The following is a 22,860-nucleotide window of genomic DNA, read 5'->3' as shown; positions in this document are numbered from 1 at the left end:
ATCAGCTAGCTGGCTGGCCTCTGGCTAGCTCTCAACAACCTGCAGAAGACGTTGCCTTGGCCCCTGCACACGCCTGGGAATAGGGGTTCAACGGGAGCCACCTCATTACCGTAGGTGCAACCAACTAGCCGGCCAGCTAGCAGTTAGCTAGCCATCTCTGCTCCCCGACGCCCCCTAGCTAGCCAGTGCGCTGCGCCAGTGCCTGCACCAGCCGGGTAGTTAGCGGGCTGCGGACGCAGAGAACGTAGGTGGCGCCACCACCTACTCAACCCGGTAACTAGCTATCCACGCAGCTAGTCAACTAGAGACCATGAAGGTGCTTCCCAACGGGTGTCGCTACCCACCCAGCTGCAGCTGCAGCCATGAACGGGTGGTGTCGTTGATTCGGCTTGCTGGCTAGTTAGGTGGCTACTCCAGCAGGGTAGCTTCGGGGGCTAGCAAGCCAGCTGATCCGTGGGGCCCGCTCGCCCTGAACTTTCGAAGGGCGTCATCGCCGCAGTTTAGTTCTCTGTGGAGGTGTTGCGGCGGCTGTTAGTATCACAGATGCTGCAACTATTGCTGATGCAGCTGCAGCGGTTTGTGGTGCTTATGGCGTTGGCAGAACGAAGCCTCTGGACTGTGTTTTAATGGCCAGGCTTTGGAGCGAGAAGGGCGGCTAAGGCGTCTCTTCCTTAGCTGCGTCTACTGTCCAGAAATAGGCAGTTGCTGCTGCTCAGTTACTGCCGGTACTTCGCAGCAGCAGCCTGCTGCTGCTGTGATGTAATCGCCTGCCCCGCTCGTCTGTTGCGCTGCGTGCTGCACCCCCACCAGCAAAGCGAGAGCAGCAGCTCCACTCACGACGGGGCAAGCAGTACAAGAAAGCTCCAGAAGCCACCGCAAGAACTTAAATGGATGGGCGGCAGCGAACAGCATTAAGCAGGAGAGAAAAGAGACACAACGCCAGGAGAAGAGACGCAAAAGACCGGCATAAAAATAGAGACAACCAGAGAGGGAAAAACACGATCCGGCAGAGACAAACAGAGAAACGCACACCCAAAAAAAAGCGGGGCAAGCAAATAGAGAGGGGCAAACAAAAGAAAGCCAACGTATTCAAGACAAGCAGAGAGAAAGAGGGACCCAAACAGAGACGCAAACGCAGACACAGACAGACAGACACAGGCACGAGGACGGAGAGACACAGACAGACAAATACGCCAGCACGCAAACAAAAAGCGACAAACAAAAAAGCAGAGACGAGCAACGACAGGAAAACAAGCAAATGGAGAGACAAACAAACACAGAAGCAAGAAGTCAAACGGAGGGAAACAAGCCTGCATGGACAGAGGAGCCTCTCAAAGTCTGTTGAAGACAACGCAGCAAGGCCCCTCCACATAGCCGCGCTGGCCTTGCGGCTCCTGGCTGTATTTTTCAGCTTTTGTTGAGCAAAAAAATGAGTCAACTAGTTATAGTTAGAAGCACTTGATGAGAAAACAATGAACTGTTTCCGAGGGAGGTTAGTGCCTGCACGAACAGGTAAAAGCCCAAGGAGGCAATCCGGTCTAGGGTTTAGGGCTTGCAGTGTAAGGCTTGCAAGCTAGAACAGTCCTGTTCAGCTTGCTGTGCGGCAATCGTTCGGTAGGTTTTACGCCCTGGTAATGCACACAGATTAGGGTAGAGGGTTTGCTTGTGGAAACTGCCCGTGAGGGTATAGGGTCTATTTATTGTTTTTTTCTTGAAGAGGCTTTGTGCTTTTTTCCAGAGGAAGTCGCAGATGCTTCTCCTTCACCCTTTGAAGCAGGATCGGCTGCTGCTGCAGGTGAAGCAGCTACATATTCTTCACCATACAGCCGAGCGATGCGCGAGGGGTCGTGCGGGGCATAGGAAATTGAGTTTTGCTTGTACAGCGGCCACGAAGGCACGCATACGACTGCAGCAACAACAGCAGTGGTTAGCAGGATGCAGCAGCTGTTGCTGAAGGACTCCGTTACAAACCCAAAGACAAACCCCATACCCGTCCCCAACACAAACAAAGACAGCAGCAAACGCTGCAACACCTCCTGAGAACGAAAATCCACAACCCCCTCCTTCACAGAGACCCAAGCCGAACGGAGCATGTCTATCACCATCATCATTGGCAGCAGCAATAACAGCAGCGGTCTTTCTCCGCTGCAGCAGCGGAAGCCTCTCTCGGCACCCTGCTAAGTCCCACTGCAGCAGCAGCAGCGACGCAGGCCAACTAGCAGCAGCCACAGCGCAGCAGATCCTGCCGTCCTTCACCACATCCGCTGCTCCTTTGTTGACCGCTGTCCTCTCTTGTGCCTGTATTCGTTGGCTGTCTCCTGTGTCTTTGCTTGGCCTGCCCCCCCGAGTAGGTATTTCTTCTGCTCTCGGCGCACCTCAGGCGTGCATCTAGCTTCCTTAGCGTTAATCAAAAGTTAAGGTGTGGAATAATGGTTAAAAACGAACACAGAGCACAACATACTCCCGCGGCCGCCGTACAGCGTCGGCTTCTGCGAGGCGGTTCTGAGCGGGAGGTCTGAGTTAGTGGGAAAGGAAAAAATAACAAAAACAAACAAAGTACAATTAGTGAATCAAGTGGATATACGCATTAAAATCGTGTTCCTCGAGAAGCTCTGCACGCTGCCGCTGCTTCACCTGCTGGCTCCGTATATTGGCTGCGGCTCTACCGAGCTGTGGCCAGCTACACTACTTGATGTTCCCTCATTGGCTACAGAGGTGCATTCCTGTCTCTACTAGCTAAAGGCACAGAAACACACATTATTGTAACGGGCAGTACACCTGCATTGTTTTCCAGCGTGCTATGCACATTGGCAATATCAGTGGAACTGCCAAACCTATACCGTGGACGTAACTCCAGAGCACCCTCAGCCTGAACTGCTCCTGAACTAAATTTCTTTGTTTGGTTTATTTCTAGTTACACATCAATTGTACTCCTTCCTAATTATGTGGCCTCTGAATAGTGCTTCTGTGCAACATTATATATACTACTGTGCACTACACATTTGAGGCTGTACGTTACGCCGATGGGACTGTCTGCAACTGTCCCAGGGAGGAAATCCCTTCATGCACAGCTGCGCAAGTTTTTTAATGCTGGGTGGAACGTACTTGTCATGTATCTAGTTCAGCATCATGCAGTTTGCCTTTGTCTTGTGGAAGTGGCTTGACGCCCTTCCCCCCATTTCCTCACCAAGGTCAGGGGAAGGTTGGTTGCATAGCATGGCCTGCTTGAATTACGTGGAAGAGGTGAACTGGGCTCAAGTACCAATTTGTTTGCCTTACTTTCCCCTGCCTAAACCACATAACCCAAGCGTAGGGAGGACAGTTAGTGATTTTCGAGCGTTACATGAATATCTTCGGTTTCAACATGGGGTTCAGTGCAGTAGTGCAGGATGCGGGGTTGCCTATCAAAGCAACTCTGGAGGGAAGCGACCCTCTACCGGGAGATTCATCGCATTGAAGAGAAAGAACGCTGCATCTGCATCGCGCCTAGCGGAACATGCCTTCGTAGTAAAACATTTTACGAAAAGTGCCTCCGCCTTTCCAGACCGTCCAGATATGACGAGCGCTGCAATGCGGGGGCAGTGTAAGACTTACGTGCTTTTTTGGGGTTGTATTTTCGTCTCTGGAATGCGCTTGAAGCGCTATAGTTGCTAGTTCCTTCTTCCACGTGAGAGCGGGAGGCACGACAGTGGTGAATGCATGTAAGTTGGGTACCATTTTTCCGGAGCACACCCGGATTGTGGGAGCCTTCCGACATGATCTGCTATGTACGATTCTTACCAGTTCGGCAAGGAAGCAGTATATGCTGGAAACGAGAAAAATTGTATGACGCCAGCCATCGATGCAGCGGTGCAAAGGACCGTATGAGTCCGTGACCAGCAGTCCACTGGCGGACTTGGAGCTTCGGAGCTTCTGTATCAACAATTCAGACTGTTCCTCTGAGAGGCAGCTGGGAACTAATATGGGGAAGGGCTAGCCCCGCAGTGACCATCGGGTTCATGCCCATTAAGGCGAAAAAGCCGCTTCCACTGCCCTAGCCGAGAAGGAAGAAAATGGGCTGGGAAACGACCTAGATTTAGAGCCACTAGATATCAGGGCTGTGCATGCCAACACCACTAAGCCATAAAAGGTAGAAAGAAGCAAGGGCGCCGATTACGGCGGAAAGTAATTGACGCCGGAGAAGGCTTAGATGTGAATATATGAACGTTTCTTTACACCTGGCAGAGCAACTGTCACTAGGCGATGGAATGCAATCCAAGTTTAGGCTATAGGCACACCCACACTTTTAGTCGCCGCCGCGGGCTCATGGATGGCATACAGATGCCCCTTCGGAGTTGTTTCGCACAAGCGGTACTCAAAAAGCCACTTGAATTGTCAGTATATTGGCCATTGAGCATAGGATATTCTTTGACGCGGACTTTGCGACTAGTTGCATGTGTTTCCAGGACCTCAATTTCTTCCTGGGTCTCTCACAGTTGATCCTGCCCGCAATATAAATGTTGCTGGGATACTGTAAGGAAACAACAACTCCCTGAATCGTCGTAGAAAAGCCAATGATAATTGTGACCTCTGGTTTTCACGTAGCAATCTCAGACCACGCTGCATGTGGTGCAATCGATCCTGCACATGCCGGCTAAACACAAGAACGCCGTACATGCATATAACCATTCACCCTTCATTGCCTGGCCTCAAGAAATCGTGGTTGGCCCGCCTCTGCAGTTCGGCAGTTGCATTTTCTGGGGGCCTACAGGTGTGCAGCGGTTGCTGAGTACGGTAGTACAAGGGCGGATTTCGCTTGTCGTCGGCATGCATCGGAGTTTGAAAAACGCACCATCCCAGTCAAATAATAAGCAGACTTCTTTCCCCTGCAAACGGTCACGTACTTCTTCGACGTGGGGCATGGACGACTTTTACTTTGCCGTGATTTTGTTGAGGGGCTTGAAGTTGACGGACACTGTCCTTCTTCTTTCTCAGAACCGGGCCGTCTCTGAACACACCTGTCTGTCTACCTTTTCTCAGCACTGTGTCTGCTTCCCACCCCATCCCTCTGCAAGGTTTGTGGGTCCTTTGGACCTCGAAAGAAAGCTCGGGTGTGGCCATTGCGCATCCAGAGTATTGGCGGCCCTACGGTTGCACCTCGCTTGCTACTAGTCGGGCGTTGACTGGGACCGAATCGCTCCCACTTCGTCTTTTAAACACCACCATGAATGCACTTCCGTTGTGTCCGGCAGCAGCTCTGCAAACCGTTGGAGCTCTCTTGCTCCCTTCTGTAGAAATCTGTTTTCACTCTGGTTGCCGCAAAGGGAACAAATGGCGTTGGGAGGATTGAGAAGTGCATTCGCTCATTGCTTCCCTGTGCATACACGCCAATGGTGTTCGTCTGGAGGGCGCGTGCTCTCCCACTGATTTATGCATGGAATGCCAAAGATAATATCTCGTTATGTACTGGTTCAAAATGGAAGCTCCCTATCACGGCATGCTGAATTAAATTCGCATTTTGCCGCTCATAGCTTCACCGATTACCGTGCCCTGCCCGCCGTCGGCGGAGTGCAGTCGAACAGAGAACGCCAACAAATAGGCAGGAAGGTTGCATCTCCCCGCCGCAGCTCCAGATATCAAATCCACTTCGCAGCCTCCGTCAAGTCTCGCTAGCAGCTCCTTATCATTATTGCTAGCTTGTATAAGGCTGAGTTGGCTGGAAGTGGATGTGCAGCTGTGGCTGCCACCTCTATCGTCCTCTTCACTTCGCAGCAAGTTGCAAGGGGGGCCAGGGCACTCCCGCGATGGTCTCGTTGGTTCCCGTCACGGCGCTCCTCGAAGGACTGCTCCAATTCCTTAGCTGCAGTCTATGTGATGAAAAGAGGAATATCAGCCTCGCGGCATGTCCCTCCGGTTCTCTGAGTGTCAGATTTGGCCGCAGCTTTATTTTTTCGCATCTTGCACTTTTCTGAGCGGACCTGGCATTAACAGACTCAATATAAGAATTTTTATATGGATCATCGCCTGACTGTCGTTTTCGTTTGCGTCTTAAGCTGCCCTTTCGCTCTGTTGCCCTCTGCTTCCCTGTCTGCCTCCCAGCCAGATTGTCGTCCACCTGAGGACAGAGCTGCCATACATCATTGATGCAGAAGTTTCGGGTCCACCTTTGAACATCTGTTTTCCGACAAATGATACTTCTCACTCTATCGCCCAATCGATAACTTCCCTACTTTAAATCTTCTCAGCTACTCCGTGGACTGTCCTCTTGCTGTCTTGGGGATAAACCTACTTCGCAAAGCAAGGTGAAAAGCCTCCACATTCGGGATGAGCTCCGGGAAAGGTGCAACGTTGCTTCGGTATAGTTTCCACGCCCATGTGCCCTCTTCTAATAATGAGGACGCCAATAGTAACTGTAACGAGCGGGGAGCACCTTGCAGAAAGTAAAACTGTAGAGAAGCAAGAAACTCTTCAAACGCAACGCCCGTACCTCGGAAAAGGCGCATTCATTCTTGGCGAATGTCCTTATGGTAAAAACATTGTCTCCTGTTTGGGCTGCCTATACTGCTGACTTTTCAGTGCTGCTGCTTTCCCTTGTAAGGGCAGACGCTGATAAGTCTCCATGTGCAAGAAGAGCAAAGCAGCTGAATCTCCGAATAATATTTTGGAGAATATCGGAAGATTTGTGTTGTGCAAAGCGCCTTAGCTACTAATCGGCGCTATGCACCATGCCGCCCTGCTGTCTGGGTGAAGTTGGTAGGGTGCACTGTTTCTTTCTGAACCGTGTGATGCCAAGTGCAACGAGGGTTCTTGGCTTTAGCAGAGGATTGCCGTGAGCTGCAGAAGATTTAAAGGCTTTAGGTAAGTGCTCCCAACAAGCAACTAACCTTCCCACCAATTTCCAGGCGCTCTGGGAACGCCCGCACTGGACCGGGGGCTAGTTCAGACGGGAGGTGGCCCGTGACATATTGCTGCACTCCTTGCACCAACTCCCTTATTGAAGGCAACCTCACATGCACGCGCAAGACCCAACCCTACTTCTGAGGCATGCAACTAAATCGTAGACTATTGTTGCACGCTTTCTTGTACTCAGTAGACGCCGTGGACGCGAGAAAAAAATACATACAACTTTATTGATACCATCTTGCAGTACACAATTCCTGTGCATCTGTACACTTGGGAAGGTACCGCATCCAAAGGTGGATGGAGAATTCGAGGTACGAGAAGTGAAATGCATGAGCAGCTGAAGGCCTGCGCAGCTTGAGGGCTGTGGACAGTTCGAGGCGTTGGTTGAATCGCTGAAGTGTGGGGTTACGCTGAGGTGCCTGCTCGCCTGTTGCTGCTGCCTGCGAGTTGCTGGTTTGCTGCGAAGTGCCAAACAGAATGCTCCTAGAAGCACCAAAAGCTACAAGAAACAGGGATGGTGAACTGTACCAGCAACGTACGACCGTCAAGGCGCAGAAGCAAAACCAGCAAGTTACCAGATAAACAACAAAAAATGCATGAGAAGACAATGTAGCTCAACTATTCATGAAAAATTTAAGCAAGCACAAAAGGGGAAGAATTAGAGGAAAGTAAAACTGCGTTTGCGCCGCCATAAAGGACCTGTCCGCTGCTGCCGCTCTTGCTGCAGCGCCTGCTGTTCTTGCTGCTGCTCTTGCAGCGCCTGATGTTGCTGCCGCTGCTCTTGCTGCAGCACCTGTTCTTGCTGTTGGTCTTTCTGCCGCACCTGGTGTTGCTGTTCCTGTTGCTGTTGCCGTTGCTGCTCCTGCTCTCCCTGAGAGTGCCGCCGCCGCTTGGAGGCATCTGCTTCTGCAGTAGCAACAGGGCAGGCACGAAACGCAGCACCAGTAACAGCTGAAGCAGCAGCAGCAGGGGCGTCGTGCGGTGGCAGCCCGTCGTACTCCTGTGCGTCTCCTTCTTCAGTCTCCTGCAGCCTCTGCGTCAGCGGCAGTGTCTCCTCCGAAGCACTCTCCGTATCTGTCGATTCGTGCTGCAGTTGCTGCTGCTCCGGCTGCTGCTCGTGCGATTGCTGCTCGTTGCTTTGCTTTTCCTCCAGTTGCAGCTGCCTCTTCTGCTCGTGCTGCAGCTCGTCGTGCTGCTGCTGCTGCGACGGTTCAGCGCATTCGGCTGGCGACTGCTGCTGCTGGCTAAGCAGTTGTAGCAGCAGCTGCTGCAGGGAGTTTGCTTCTCCCCCTTGCCGCTGCTGCTTGTGTTGCGCGTCTTGTTCCACTTGCTGCTGCAATGCTCGTTGCTGCAGTGCTTGCTGATGCTGTGGTTGCTGCTGCTGCTCCATCTGCTGCTGCAGCGTTTTCTGTTGCTCGCATTGCTGCTGCATGCGGCCTGCAGGCTCTTGCGTAGGCTCCGCCTTGACACAGATTTGTTGCAGCGCTAGTGGCAGCAATTCTGGTGTTGAAATGAGCACGTTCTTTGACAATAAAGACGAAGTATTAGCAGCAGCAGTTGCTGTAGCAGCATCGGCAGCACCAGCTCGTGCTGCCGCTGCAGCAACTACCGCTGTAGCAGCATCAGCAACCTCCGCTGGTGCTGTCGATGCTGCTGCTGCTCCGTGAGCGTCATCAGCTGCCGGTGCTACGACTCGAGCATCGGCAGTAGCTGCTGCTGCTGCCGCTGTTCGTGTTGGCACTGCTGCGTCGGTCGTTGCTGCTGCCGCATGGTTTCGTGCAGCATCTGGTGCAGCACATCGCCTGCTCACTAACGCACTGCCGATGCTGTTGCTGCTGCCCGCTGCACGCTCAGCAGCGGCAGCACATGGACTCCCTGCAGCAACCATAATAGCTTTCTGTTTTACCTTGGCCCTTGTGGGGGTTCTCCGCCTCTGCTGTTGCGGTTGCTGTTGCTGTTGCTGTTGCTGCTGCACGGGCTCTTGCTGCTGAAGTGGCTTGGTATCGCTGTGCTGCTCCTGCTCTTCCTTTTGTTGCAGCAGCAACAGCTGCTGCTGCAAGTGACGGCAGCGTCGTTTCTTTTCGTTGAGCAGCCTGCAGCAACCCAGCAGCAGCAGCTCCCGTTGATGCTGCGCTGCAGCAGCAGCGGACTCCATGCTTCGTACATTGTCCTGAAGTTGCTGCAACGCGTCCGTTGTAGCAGCGCGAAAGCTCTCCAGAAGCTGCTGGTGCACTCGCTGCTGCTGCAGCGCAGCAGCGAAAATGCTTCGGGCAGCAGCAGCAGGAGACACCGGCTGCAGCACAATGGGGCGACACAGCGGTATACACAACAGATTGCTGCTCCTCAAAACCAGCGTCAGCAGCAGCTCTGTCCCCCCAGATGCTGCTGTTGCGGTTTCTCCTGCTCCGGGAGGGTCTGGAGCCGAATCAGAGCGGGGCCGGGCGCGATGCAGCACGAGCACCACTTTGCTGCAGTTGCTGCTGCTTTTGCTGCTGCCGCCAAGCACTGCAGCAACACTTGTGGCAGCAGCTGCGCTGTCGCGGAGAGGTCCATGAAGGTCAGAAGACAGCAGCAAACCCCTATAGTAGATGCTAGAGGACAACTGCACCAGGAAGCCGCAGATGTAGGAATCTTCACTGCGACTGCTGCTACTGCTGATGCCACTGCCGCTGCTGTCCTTATGCAGCAGGAGAAGGCACTCTCCTTCGCCGTCGTCTTGCTGCATCAGCTCTGCACCTGAGGTGAGAGCTTCCAGTGCGGAATCTGCTTCAACGGCCGCTGCTCCACCTTCACGGACTCCCGCAGCAGCAGCAGTAGGCTGGTGCTGATTCCACCAAGCATGGCGCCAACGTGAGCAAATGCGCAGCGACACTTTGGTGAACCCTTCGGCTGCTGCAGCAGCAGCTTCTGCTGCTGCCGCTGCTGCAGGGGTGCCAAGAGAGACATCGGCTGCTGCCGCTGCCGCTGCTGCTGCCGTTATGCTGCTGCACGACTGAGGGTTAGAGCAGGAGCACACTAGGCCCCATGTAGCACAGAAACGCACTGCTGCAGCTGACCTTGCCTCCGCTGCTGCACTATTTTCTGCAGCAGCAGCTGGGGCTGCTCCCGTTGCTGCGCCTGCTGCTGCAGCTCCTGCGGCTGCAGCGCCTACCTGTCCTTTCCGTTCCATCAAGGGCCCCCCAAAAGGGCCTTTGACGGGCACGGCGCTGCTTCTGCCGCTGTTGCTGCTGTTGAGCTGCAGCCGCTGTTGCCGCAACTGCTGTTGTTGCTGCGTAGCGGGCGAAGGGCAGTTACGTCATATTCGCCCCCCAACACCGCGTAAAAGAGATTATTCATCGGCTTGATAACAGCAGCGGCTGCTTCTGCCCCCGGTACTGCAGCAGGAGCAATTGCTTCATCTGCAAGAGACAGTGGGCGGCAGTCGGCTGCAGTTAAGCGGAGGCGCGGACACGGCGGAAGGGAATAAACACCAATGGGATCTTGAGCATGTGAGTCAATGGCCGCTTTGGCTGCCGCTGCTATTGCTTCAAAGTATCTCCCTTCCCAAGAATGTGGCCTCGCGGCGGTCCCAAACGGGGGCAGCAGCAGCGGCGGCCGCCGCGCGAGCAGCAGCAGCAGCAGCAGCAGCAGTAGATGCTGATGCAGCTGTTGCTGACTCAATACACATTAGGCACTCAAGAGTGCCACCACAGTCAATTTCACTTTGTTGCAGGCTGCTGCAGCAAAACATGCAGCAGCAGCAGCAACCACAAGGCGGCGGTGTTGGGCTCCGGTGTTGCGAACTCTTCTAAGGGACTTGCGAGCTTTAGGGGCCCAGCTGCATCCCCGTATGAAGCTGAAAAAGTGCCAGCAGAAGCAGCGAGTATTGTGCTGCTGCTGCAGTAGCAGGCGCAGCAGCAGCACGGGGCACATGTCAGCGGCGGGTACAGAACAGCAGCGAATGGTCACCCCACAGCAACCCATCGACTGTCTTCTGCAGCAACAAAAGGCCCAGGCCCAGAAGCAAGCGCGGCAGCAGCAGCAGCAACAGCACAAGAGTGGCCTCAGGGTCACCGCAGCCCAGCTGCCGCAGCAGGTGCAGCAGCATCCATGGGGCGCAAGACAGTAGGGAAGAAGCGGATCTCCAGCACATCTCAAAACACGACAAGCGATGCAGCCGCAGCACAAGGCGCTGCTGCTGTTGCGCGTGCAACCTTGCCTCCAGGGGAAGCAGTAGCGGCACCAGCAGACCCTCCCGCAAGACATGCTGCAGCGGCAGCAGCAACAACAGCAGCTGCTGCTGTCCCAGAGCCTCGGACATCAGCTCGTGCTGCTGTCTCTTTCCTGTGGGATGACAACAACTGGGGGGAGCAGCCGCAGCAGCGGCATGCCCGGCGCAAGTCGAGGAAGCAGCAGCAGCAGGAAGCAGCAACAAAGCGGCGGGCCAGGCAGGCCCTTGCTGCCAGCGCAAGCAGTAGCAGCAGTAGCAACAGCAGTAGCAGCGCTGCAGGCAGCAGCAGCAGCTGCTGCTTTAGTGTCACGGAATGCATATGTGGGGCCCAGCTTCACCCGGGAACCAGCGGTCACGAGGAGATAGCTGTTCGCGTGCTGCAGCGGCAGCAGCTGCTACTACAGAAACAGCAACAGCTGCAGCTACCGCTTCTGCAGTCAAAGAAGCAACAGCCATGCTCTGATGAGCTCATGGACGAGATAAGGGCTCTCGATGCCCTCTATCCCCCTCTCTTGCTGCTGCAGCGCGGGTGCGCACTTGCGGTTGCGGTTGCTGCTCCTGCTGCTGTTGCAGCGCTTGCAACAATTCAGCAGATTCAACAGCAGTTCCTCGTCTGCAGTTCTTGCTGCTGCTGTTACTGTGCTGCAGCTGCCCTTTCCTGAGCCGCCTGTGCTGCTGTTTTGTGTGCTTGCTGCATCACCAGCTCTCTGCTGCTTGTTGCTGCTGCAACACTGCTGCTTCGGAATGCGTGGTATTGTGCTGCAGGCTGCTGCCAGAGACGTTTCTAGCGGAGGTCGACCACACCTGTGCTGCGGCGGTAGCAGCGGTTGCTGCGCTGCGCGCGACCAGCAGCGGCGCCGCCAGCAGCAGCGGCAGCAGCACCAGCAGCAGTAGCAGCAGCAGCGGTAGCAGCAGTAGCAGCAGCAGCAGCAGTAGTAGTAGTAGCAGCAGCAGCAACAAAGTCTTCCCATGGAATGCGGGGCATCTTTTTTCTACCGCCTGCGCAACCTTTTTGCTGCTCTCTCCGCTGAATTGTTTTTACTGCCGCTACGATGCATCCTCGACTGCTGCTGCTGGGGCTGGGGCTGGCAGCAGCAGCAGCAAGGTTCGTCGGCAGAGTGGTGGCGGTGTTGAAGGCCCTAGCAGCAGATGCAGCAGCAGAGGCAGCAACGCCAGTTGCAAGAGCAGCAGCAGCATGGATAGCTGCTCTTCAGCACCCCTATCGCCGCAGCAGCAGCTCAAAGTGGCCTTCTGCTGCCGCTGCGAGTGTTGTGGCAGTCGTCTGGGGGGCGACGGCCGCGGTCTTGGCAGCAGCAACAGCAGCAGCAACAGCAGCGGCAGTAACAGCAGCAAGGAGTCTGTCCGTATAGCTTTCCATATCAGCACCTTCAGGAGAGAAGAGCACACAGCAGTCATTGATGCCCTATTGCCGCCAACGTATGTTCCTGCTGTTGCTGCCACTGTAGTTGCTGCCGCATGTAGTGCTGCTGCTTCGTTGTTACTGGTGCTACTTTTTTCCCTTCCTCTGGGCAACATTCGGGGAAACGCTTTGGGTTGGCACGGCAGCGCCAACGCCGCTGCTGTCGCTGCTGCTGCAGTTGCCGTTTTTGTTGCTGTTGGTGCCTTTGGTGTTGCTGCTTCTAGTGCTGCTGCTTCCCGCGGTGTTAAGTGAGATTTTGCAGATATCCGGCTGCACGGCCGACAGTTTGCGTTGGGCTGTCCTGCAATCCGTCAGCAGAGAGACTGGGGCTGCTGCTGCAGCAGCTCTCGACTGCTTATTACAAGGAACCGTAGGCTGCTACTGCCGCTGCTGCTGCTTCTGCTGTTGCTGCCGGTCGTGCTGTGCTACGGATGCGTGCCGTTGCTTCTCCTCTTCGCCGCGTTGGTTGCCGCTGCTTCTGTGGGTAATGCGATGCTGCCGCTGCTACTGCTGTGGGTGGTGTGCTGCGGGTGCCGCTGCCGTGGGTGATATGCTGCCGCTGCCGCAGGCGGGAGGTGCTTCTGCATGCGTTGGCGATGCACGTTGAGACGTTTCTGGTGCGACTGCCTTCCCAACCAAATCTATGGGAAGAGATGCAACAGCGAGTGCAGCAGCAGCAGCAGCAGCAGCAGCAGCACTTGGAGCAGCTACAGCTGCAGCTGATGCGAGACCGTGCGAGGCGGGGGACTCTGCACAAAAGCAAAAAAGCCGCAGCAGCAGAAGCCGCAGCAGCAGCAGCCGCACGAGACGGAGACGCGGCAACGACGCAGCAACAAGCAGCAGAATTCCACATGGCGGTTGCTGCGAGACTCAGAGGAGAAGGACAGCAAGCGGCAGGGGCTTTACCTCTCGCGCCTATGTAGGCTTGGCTTTGCTTTGCTTTGCTGCTGCTGCTGCTTCTGCTGCTGCCACTTTACTCGTGCTGTTGCTGCTTTTTCAGTGGAGCAGGAGTTTCAATGCAAATCGGGTTCCTGCTGCCGCCGCTGTGTCGGCGCTGCTATCACCTTTCTCGTGGGATAGAATGCTGCAGTAGCAGCACTAGAAGCAGAGGCAAAAACAGACAGGACAGGAAGGGCTTTGTGATTTTCTCTGCAGCTGCAACGTTCCAGAGGGGCTGAGCAGACCCAGCCGCGCTTCGGTTGCTGCCCGAAACCTAGTTTCGGACTTCCAGGTGTGCTGCTATTGCTGCTATTACTCGGCCTCTGCTGCTGTTGTTGCTGTTGTTGTGCTGCTTCTGTTGCTGTCCTTGCTACTAGGCTGCTACGCCCTGCAGATGCAGTTTCAGTTTGTTTGGTGCAGCACGTTATGCTGTCGCTGCTACTGCTGCTATTGCACGAGTTGCTGCTGCTGCTGCTGCTGCGAACGTGCGTCGTCAGAGCTGTCTGTACGGAGGGCCAGGCCCGATCTCGTCGAGCAGCAGCCTCAGGCAGCTGAAAGTCAGCCCTTCACAGGTGAGCCACCGCCTTGACTTCTGCTTCTGCTCTTCCTTGGTGCCGCTGCTGCTAGCTGGTGCTGCTGGCTGCCTCTGTTCGCTGCTGTTGCAGCTAGCTGCTGTCAGCAGCTGGCCGCCTTGTGCTCTGACTGGCCCGTCTGCGTGCAGCGAAGCCTTAACACAGCAGGAGCGTCAGGAACAGCAGGATGGCCGACCCCAGGCAGCGGCAGAGTCCGTGCTTTTCTAGAAGCCACTGAGGAGCTGCCTAGGGTTCCAAAAATAACAGCAGCAGCAGCATCAGCTGCAGGGGCAGCAACAGCAACATCACCAACTGCAGCAAAAGGTGCAACTTTTGCTGCTGTTGCTGCACAGATGGGTCCAGCTGCAGCAGGCGTCAGAAGCAGCAGCAGCAGTGCCGAATTTTACCCAGCTGAGCAGCAAGAAAACATCTTCAGCTTCCTGCAGCACATCGTCCACCAACAGCCGAGGCACCGCAGAGACTTTCTGCTCGTAGAAGCAAGTCACGTTGGTGCTGCTGCTGTTGCTGCTGGTGCTGGTGCTGCTGCATGTGCTGTGGCTGGGGGTGCTTGCTGAGTTTGCGCTGGCGCTGCGGACGTCGTGGTGTTGCTCTGCAGCCCTGCTGCTGCTTAGGTGCTGCTGCATTGCTGCTGTTGCAGTGCTGTGGTGTGTGTTGGGGCGTGAGGCAGGTGCTGTCTTCTCAAGCTCACAAACGCAGCTGTCTAGTGCGGCACCTGATCGACAGCAGGCTGTATTTGGTGAAGGAGTTCTTCTTCTTTATTCCACGCTCTCTGCTGCAGCGCGCGAAGGGGGGGCCAGACGCGCTGCAGCAACAGCTCCTGCAGCCTGACTCTCCGCAGCAGCAGCAGGAGCAGCAGCAACAACGCCACAAGAGAAAGAAAGGCAAGAAAAAACACAAGATGCAGTACACCAGAGTTTACGATGATTTGCCCCAGCAGCACCAGCGGCAGCAGGAACAGGAGGAGGAGCAGCAGCAGCAGCTACAGGAGCGCGAGAAGCAGCTGCAGCAGCAACTGCAAAGGTGGCATATTTCAGGGCTGGACGTTGTAGCCGATGCCGAGAGGGTGCTGCACGAGGTTGCGATGCTCTGCACGCTGGAGCACCCTGTAGGTACTGCTCTTGCTGGTGCTCTTGGTGCTGCAGTGAATGTACGGCTCACGGTAGCGGCAAGCAACGCTACTCGTGCAAGGGTGGTGGTATTGCGCTGCACCGACTGTTTGGGGGGTTGTTTATCAGGCCTCTCCACATGCTTTGGTGGTGCGTCTGCCGCTGGCTGTGCTCTTGCTGCTACGTTTGCAGTTTCTGATGCGCTATCACCAGTGCTGGTCTCAGTTGATGCACAAACCTTTGAGGCCAACACCAAGGAATACGCCTCCCCCTTCAACCCAAGGGGTTCCTGCAGCAGGTCCTGCTGTTGCTGCTGCTCCTGCTGTTGTTGCTGCTCCTGCTGCTGCCTTTGCCCAAGCTGGTGATGCTGCTGCTACGCAAGACCTAGCCGCTGCAGAGACGGGTAGGATCTCTCAACAAAATAGGAGCAACACCTTCGACAGGTTCACTCGGCTGCAGGCTGCACTGCTTCTGCTGTGGCTGCCTCTGTTGCTGTTGATGTTGCAGCATCAATACAGCCCGCTACTGCGGGGCCAGACGGCGAAGGGGAAGGAACATGCGGAGACACAGCAGAAGCAGCAGCTGCAGCAACAACTGGAGCAACAGCAACTACAGCTCCAGCTGCAGCAGCAGCTGGTGAGGACCAGACGCAGCTTTCTGTTTTCGTGCAGATGGAGTACTATGAATTGACACTGCAGCGGCTGACAAAAGAAGGGAGAACCCTCAAAATAGCAGATGTCTGGCGACTTTTTATGCAGGTACTTTCTGCTGCTGCTCCTCCTCCTGCTGCTGCTTCCGGTGGAGCAGCTGCTGCGAATTCGGCCGCACCCGGTCGTCTTCAGCTTCTACGGCTGCTGCCTCTTGTGGCGTTACTTTCTCTGTTGCTACGCTTAATGTCTTGGGCCAACCTTTCATGCTGTTGCTGCGGAAAAGCCATGAGCCGTCCTGCTGCTGCTGCTTCTGCTTCAGCTGCTAGAGGCGATCGTTTGTGTACATCGCGCTGGGGCTTGTCACCGGGCCCTGCATCCTTCGAATGTTTTCCTAGTTGAGGGCTCCGAAGGCCTCATTATGAAGGTGAGCATGGGGTGTATGCGCACCTTAACAGTCTGTCTCGTGCTGCTGCAGCTCCTCTTTTGCGTGCCGCTCGGCTTTCTTCATTCTTTTGTTGATTCCTGCAGCTTTGCTTGGTTGAGGTTGAAGTAGAGGGATGGCTGACGATCGTCTGTCTCTGCTGCCCATCTGTTGTCTCCTGGGGCAGTGGAAATGCCGTGGTGTGCAAACAGGTGAGGGCTTTCTGCGCGCTGTTGCGTGCGCGCTGCTGCTGCAGGTTGGAGACTTTGGGCTGCGCCAGCTAGTGCCGCTGCCTCCCGATAGCCCCTTCGCTTCCTTCGTAGCCCCTGAAGTCCATAAAGGCCACCCATTCACTGACAAAGCTGACATGTATTCCATCGGGTCCGTGCTTGCTGTTGCTGCTGCTCATGCTACTGTTGCTCATCATGCTAATGCCACTCCAGTTACTGCTGCTCTTCCAGCTACTGCTGGTGCCCCCCCTCATGCTGCTGTTTTCGCTGCTTTTCGTGCAACTGCTGTTCATTTTGCTGCTGCTGTTGCTGCTCTTCATGCTGCTCCGCCTCCTCATTCTCCTGCTGTTGCTGGGGCTGCTCCTTTTGTTGGTGACGCTGGTGTTCTTGCCGATGCTGCTCCTTCCGTTGCCTTTTCTGCGGATGCTTCTGAGGCTGATTCTGATGTTGTTCCTGATGCTGGTGGTGCTCTTGTTGCTGCTGCTCCTGATGCAGCTGCTGTAGTTGCTGCTGCTGCTGCATGGGGTCGCGGCGCCAACCGGCTGTCTCCACCTGCAGCGCCGGGGTCTATCTAAAAAAGGAGGGTCTTCGCGATGCAGCAGATATACTGCTGCTGCTACAGACCCATGGAAACGTCCTGCTGCTGCAGCCGTTGAACCTGCCGCCGCCAACGGTCACTGACGCTGCTGCGGCTGCTGCTGATGCTGCCTCCCTGCTTGCCTTCTCAGAATGCTGTTTCTGGAGCTGTGGCTGCTTTGCCCAGTGGTTGCGCGACTGATAAGTCGGGAAGCCATACGCACAAATTTCAAGGGATATATGCCCCCTCGAGCCGTTGCAATAGCTGAGTGAGCTGTTCTTGCTGCCGCTGTTATTGCTGCAGTTGCTGTTGCTGCTCCCCCTCCTACTGCCGGTGCTCCTGCTGTCGCTGTTCCTTCGGTGCTCTCGCTGATACGGCACTTTGTCCTTCTGCTGCGGCAGCAGGATTTCCTGCACCACAGAAAGAAGCTTCGACAGATTTCGCAATCATTCCTTCGCTGCTGCTGCTGCTACAGGCTGCTGCTGCAGGAAGACCCACAGAAACGCCCAACTTCGCTGCAGCTGCTTCAGTCTGGCGCGCTGCCGCCTGCAGTCGACGCCGGACTCTTTGAAGCCTTTCTACTGCGATTGGGTGGCTGCTCCACCGCTGAGGATGAGGAATCAACAGCTCCTGCTGCTGCCTCATCACCAGCAGGCGCAAATCCTCCACTCGCCGCATCGGCTCCTGCTGCACTCCCAGGGCCAATGGCACACCAGCAGCAGCAACAACAAAACCCGCATCATACAAGGCTGCTTCCTGCTGCAGCTGCAGACGGTGCTGCAGCAGCGGGAGGGACGAATGTGGGGGCAGCAGCAACGGGTCCAGGAGTTTTGGTGTCCGATGCGCGGCTGGTGCAGCATCATCGCGACCAGCAACAGAGCAGCAGCACCAGCAGCAGCAGCAGCAGCATCAACGCTCGCGCGCAGCTCACGCGTGAGGTGCTCAACGTTCTTTTTGCCCGCCCCCTGGACCCCCGCAGCCGCCGAGCCTTCGGCGAGGCACTGGTGGGATTGCTGGTACTGCTGCTGCCTCTGAGCTGAACACTGTGTTGTGCGTAGCGTTAGGCTTTTGTCTGTCCGTCCGCTGGCTGTTGCCGCTGCTGCTGTGAGAAGGTATATGGTGCTGCTTCTTGGGCTGTTGCTGCCTGGGTATCTGTGTGGCTGCATGCCTGCTGCTGCTCAAGAGGCTGCCAACAGCAGCGGCAGCACTGCAGCTGAGGCTATCGCATGCCGCAAGGCAGACAGACACCGCGTAGCCATCGACCCTCCCCCATACACACTGCTGCATGGGGAAGAGCGTTTTCTGGAGTGTGCCATTCGCTGATTGCTGCTGCTTGACCCGCGGAGGGTGCCAGATGCGTGTAGTTGCTGCTGCTGGCCGTCTGTTGCCAGCTGCACCAGCGCACGGGCTTGCTGCTTGTGTGTGTTGCTGCTGCGGCCTGCTGCAGCAGCAGGAACTGCAGCTGAGCGCTGGAAACAACGGGCTCCGGGGCCTCCTGTGGAGCGCTGCTCTGCAGCACTTTAAGGCCCATGGCGCTTGCCATCACGTGCTGCCGGTCTTTTGTCCTGCACTTGAGCAGCCCACTGGTCAGTCGATGAGGCCAGTGGCCCATTGAAGACGAAAACAGTGATCCACCGGAAAAGCCTTCTCTCGAGAGGGCCATAAGGGAGGCTCCGCTCCTACTGTGCCCATGAAAAAGTGCCTGCTCTGCTGTTTCTGCTACTGCTTCTGCACCCCCCAAATAGTGGCGCGTGTGTTAGATTCGCGCAATTTTTTGCTTTAAAACACCAGCTGCGGCTGTTGCTGCTGCTGCTGCTCGCTACTGTGCTGCTGTGTTCGGCTCCGCCATGTGTTCAAGTGTAGTTTCCTCCTAGCTCACGTGCCTGTGTGGGGTTGTCTCTGTTGGTCCTGCACCTCTGCGGTGTCTCCCTCGCTGCGGCTGGTGTTGATGCTGCTGCTTCCAGAGCGTATAGCGCTGCTATGATCGTCCTGTTTGTCGTATGGTTGTTGGCGCAGTTGATTATATTTATCTTTCTATTGTTTTATATGATCTAAGGCGATGTTCCAGTTGCTGCTGCTGCTTGCGTTGCTGCTGCTGTGCGTGTTGGTGCAGCAGCAACCGGGGTGGTGGCGCTTACAGCATCAAATCTGCTGCTGTCGCCTACAGTGCGATTGTCTTCTGCTTTTGCTGCTCTCGATGCTGCGGCTGCTTCTGTGGCTCCTCCCTGCTGCAGCAGCTTGCAGCTCCAGCACCCTCCGGCTGCGCTCGCTGCAGCAGCAGGGGCAGCGGCAGCAGCAAGGGCCTTGCCCGGGACCCCTGAGTGGAATCAGTTTGTAGTCTCAGCAGCAGTGGCAGCAAACGCAACTACAGCAGCAGCAACGCTGCAGCCGCAGCAACGCCTGCTGCTAGACGGCGAGATATACAAGCGCTTTTGCGTGGGGCCAGTTTGTGCATCGGTGGTAAGGAGACGATGCAGCAATTGGCTGCTGCCGACAGCAGCTTCAGCAGTAGAAACATTTAGCTGCGTCTGAGGCTTTTTCCCTATTCGCACTGCTGCTGCTGCCACTTCTGATGCTGCTGCTGGATATGCTGCGTATGTTGGGCTGCCGCAGCAGCAAAGCGAAGGCGTCCACGGCCCTTTCGGTCAGGTGCTGCCCCAGCTCGCTGGTTGCTTTCAGATTCTCCACCCTCTGAAACAGCAGCAGCAGCAGCCGCAGCCGCAACAGCTCGTGCTGGAGCATCTGCTGCTTCCAACCAGTGGCCAGTGGGGGTCTTACGCGGATAGTAGCAGCCCCCGGAGCCCGTCGATGAGTTCTTTGTACACACCCATGCAGCAAGAGCAGGAGCATCAGCAGGAACAACAGCAGCAGCAGCAACGGAAGCATGAGCATGAGCAAGGGGAGCAGCAGCGGGACCAACAGGAGCAACAACAGCAGCAGGAGCAACAGGAGAAGCAGCAGGGGATAGATCGGCAGCTGCTGCAGCGCCTAATGGGTGTCCTCCCAACGGAGGAGCAGCAGCTTGTTGCTGCTGAGGGCGAGCTGCTACTTGCTGCAGTCACTGCACTGCACAACCTGCTGGCTGCTGCTGGGCTTCCTCCTTTTTGCGGCACCATTGAGTTCGCACTTCCGCAGCTCCTGCGGTCGTTGCTAGAGTGAGCTTGTGGTAGTGCTGCTGCTCCCACTGCTGCTGCTGAGCCCGCTGTGGCTACTGCTGCCTCCACTGGTGCTCTTGCTGAACTTCATACTGGTTCCGCTAGTGCTGCAGTCCTATCCCTTCTGGGCGTTGGTTGGCTCGTCTTGTATTGATGCCTTTTGAAGCCCTTCGGTCCTCCTCGTTAATGCTGCTGCGGTGCGATGAGCGCTTTCTTGTATGTTGGTGCCCCAATTGCTGCGGACGCACCTCGAACTGCTGCTGATGTTGCTGTTGCTGCCGACCAGGTTGGTTTTTTGTATTCCTCGTCCGGACGTGGAGGAAGCAGTGCTGCAGCTGCTGCTGCACCAGCAGCAGCTGCAGCAGCAGGCTTGTCATGGCAGCGCGTGTCATCTACAGCCGCTTCCCTGCGTTTCTGCAGCGGACTGCAGCGAAGTTCTCTATGTAGGTCTCTTCCGTGGCAGCATTCCGTCGTTCCTGTTGCTGCTGCTAGTTCCCCTGTGGCCGGTTTTCTTGCTGCTTCTGTCGTTGCTGCGCCGCTGCTGCACCCTTAGGCAGCGCTAGTCTGCTGCTGTTGCTTATGGTGCTGCGCTTGCGGTGCTGCAGGAGCTGTCGAACTTGGAGGGAGAGCATCTAGATGTTGCTGCTGAGTCGCTGCAGCAGCTGCTGGACTTTTCAGGCGAACCCTCGGAGTTGCTGCTACTGCTGCAGAGAACGCGCGACCGCCTTACAGGGAGTACGCAGCTGCAGGTGGAGGAAGATGAAGAGCTGCTGCGGCAGGAATCTTGGGAAGCCGCATCCGCAGCAGCTGCAGCGGCGGAGGTGGAGAAGGAACTCAGCCACGGCCTCCACCTCGCGCTGCTGCTGCAGGCAGCTGCGGACTCTTCAACTGGCCGCTGCTGCTGCATGCGGCTGCTGCTGCCGCCGGAAAGCCTAAACTACGACTTTGGGGTGAGATGTGTACCAGCTGGTGCTGCTGCTGTGCTCGGGCGTTGCCTCTGTTGCTGCTGATGCTTCTGTTGGGTGAGGCGCTCCGTGTATCATTGCTGCCGTTGCTGCTGCACTTGCTGCCCCTGCGCTGCAGCGGCTCGTGTTTGGCGTCTTTCTAAATATCTCGATCTTGAGGGCCTCCTCACCAATAGTTGGCTCGGCCAGCCCCGCCGAGACCGCCACTCCCGTGCAGCAGCAGCAACTGCAACAACAGGAGCAGGCAACGGTGCTGGTGCACGCTCGACCTCAGTTACTGAGAGTAGGTGGTGGCGGGTACATGAAACCCATTCTCTGCGTGAGCTCCGATGCAGCAGGTGCTGCGAGCAGCAGCAGCACAGCAGCAACGTGTGGTTCAGGTGCTGCAGAAGGCAGCGAGTGTGGTCCTGCTGCATCCGGATCCGCAGCAGCAGCAGGAACACCGAGAGAATTTCCGCGAGGCATTTCTTTGGGGGGTGTGGAGCCCCACAGAAACTTCCTCGTACTTTCGTATGATCTTGACTTGGAGTCCGTCATTTCCCTACTAGCTGGCGCTGACGCAGCAGCAGCTGCTGCTGCTGCAGCTGCGGCGCTGAAGCAGCATCATCAGCAAAGTCGCAAGGCAGGGAACTCGAGGCTCTTTCCGCCCGTCAGTATTGCAGCGCAGCAAAGCGAAGAGGCCCTCGATGGAGACAGCAGCGGCTCAGCTCCGCAGCAGCAGCAGGAACCTCTGCAGCTGATGCCGCCGCTGCAGCATTCTCCGCTGCGGCAGCTGCGCTGCAGCACTGACCCTTGGGTCGTCCTGACGACTGCGAGCAACCGCCTCATTCCCTTGGGAGTTGCTGTTGCCAACCGCCTCATACGGCGGGGAGTCGCCGTATGCCATTCACTTGTGCTACTTCTGTTGCTGCGCCTGCTGCTGTTGCTGTACCCGCTGCTGCATCTGCTTCTGTTTTTGCATCTGCTCGTTGCGCCAGCGACTGTTCTGCACATTCTGCTGCTGTGCTGTGCTTCTCATTCGTGCTGCTTATATCGTTCTTCCCCCTGTTCTAATGCAGCTGCTGCTGCTCCTACTGGCGTAGGCACGCACTTCCGTATGGGGCTGCTGCTGCCGTTGGACCGCCTGGCTGCTCGGTTCGCCCTGCCGCTGTTCAGTGTGCTTTGTCTGCTGCTGCTGGCGCTGTGGCTTGTTCAGGCCGTGATGCGCATTCAGCCTGTCATTGAGGTGTCGCGGTTTCAGGACGGCCTGAGGCAGCACCCCAGCGTAAAGTACCATGCAGTAATACAGCAGCAGCAGAAGACCAGCAGCAGCAGGAAGCAGCAGCAGCTGCTGCGGTCGCATCAACTGCTGCAGCAGCACGAAGTGGGGCAGCAAGATAGGCCCCCGCCGCAGGCAGCCTGCTGTGTTGAAGACAACTCCTCCTCTTGGCTCAGTTCATGCAGCAGCCAGTATATCCCGCTTTCTGTCTGCAACAGCGAGAGAAGCTCCGGTGGAGCGTCCTCCCTTGACGCTGCTGCTGCTGCTGCTGCTGCTCCCGTAATTTTCAGCCTCACCCAGCTGCACAAGGAACCTGCTGAGGCCGCAGAGAATAGCAGCGGCAGGCGCCGGTGCAAGCCGGTCCGCCACTTAACGGCTCAGGCCCTCATTTCCGTGCTTGTTGCTGCCGCAGCAGCAGCCAGGCGCTGAGGGCTGCAGCAGCAGCAACAGAAAC

At 56.4% G+C, this 22,860-nt stretch overlaps 2 protein-coding genes across 2 annotated transcripts; one reads left to right on the top strand and one right to left on the bottom strand.

Moving 5' to 3' along the window:
- Positions 1-7,540: 7,540 nt before the first annotated feature.
- On the bottom strand, positions 7,541-10,370 carry EAH_00024760 (hypothetical protein, conserved; the record flags this gene model as incomplete). The annotated part of the gene is made up of 2 exons (XM_013392997.1): positions 7,541-10,150; positions 10,353-10,370. The coding sequence occupies 2 exons, from the start codon at positions 10,368-10,370 to the stop codon at positions 7,541-7,543; spliced, it is 2,628 nt and encodes an 875-aa protein (XP_013248451.1).
- Positions 10,371-10,971: 601 nt separating this feature from the next.
- Positions 10,972-22,835, top strand: EAH_00024750 (protein kinase (incomplete catalytic triad), putative; the record flags this gene model as incomplete). The annotated part of the gene is made up of 18 exons (XM_013392996.1): positions 10,972-11,621; positions 11,858-12,760; positions 13,081-13,431; positions 13,846-14,023; positions 14,173-14,529; positions 14,712-15,149; positions 15,343-15,786; positions 16,120-16,224; positions 16,478-16,602; positions 17,180-17,296; positions 17,504-18,032; positions 18,476-18,614; positions 19,142-19,488; positions 19,642-20,183; positions 20,470-20,626; positions 20,789-21,133; positions 21,267-22,025; positions 22,344-22,835. The coding sequence occupies 18 exons, from the start codon at positions 10,972-10,974 to the stop codon at positions 22,833-22,835; spliced, it is 6,978 nt and encodes a 2,325-aa protein (XP_013248450.1).
- Between the last annotated feature and the right edge of the window lie 25 nt (positions 22,836-22,860).

The sequence above is a fragment of the Eimeria acervulina genome, genomic scaffold (genome assembly GCF_000499425.1).
Source record: "Eimeria acervulina Houghton genomic scaffold, Eah_scaff196, whole genome shotgun sequence".
NCBI classification, from domain to species: Eukaryota; Apicomplexa; class Conoidasida; order Eucoccidiorida; family Eimeriidae; genus Eimeria; species Eimeria acervulina.
Note: the sequence above shows the minus strand (reverse complement) of the source record. Positions and strands in the feature narration are given on the sequence as shown.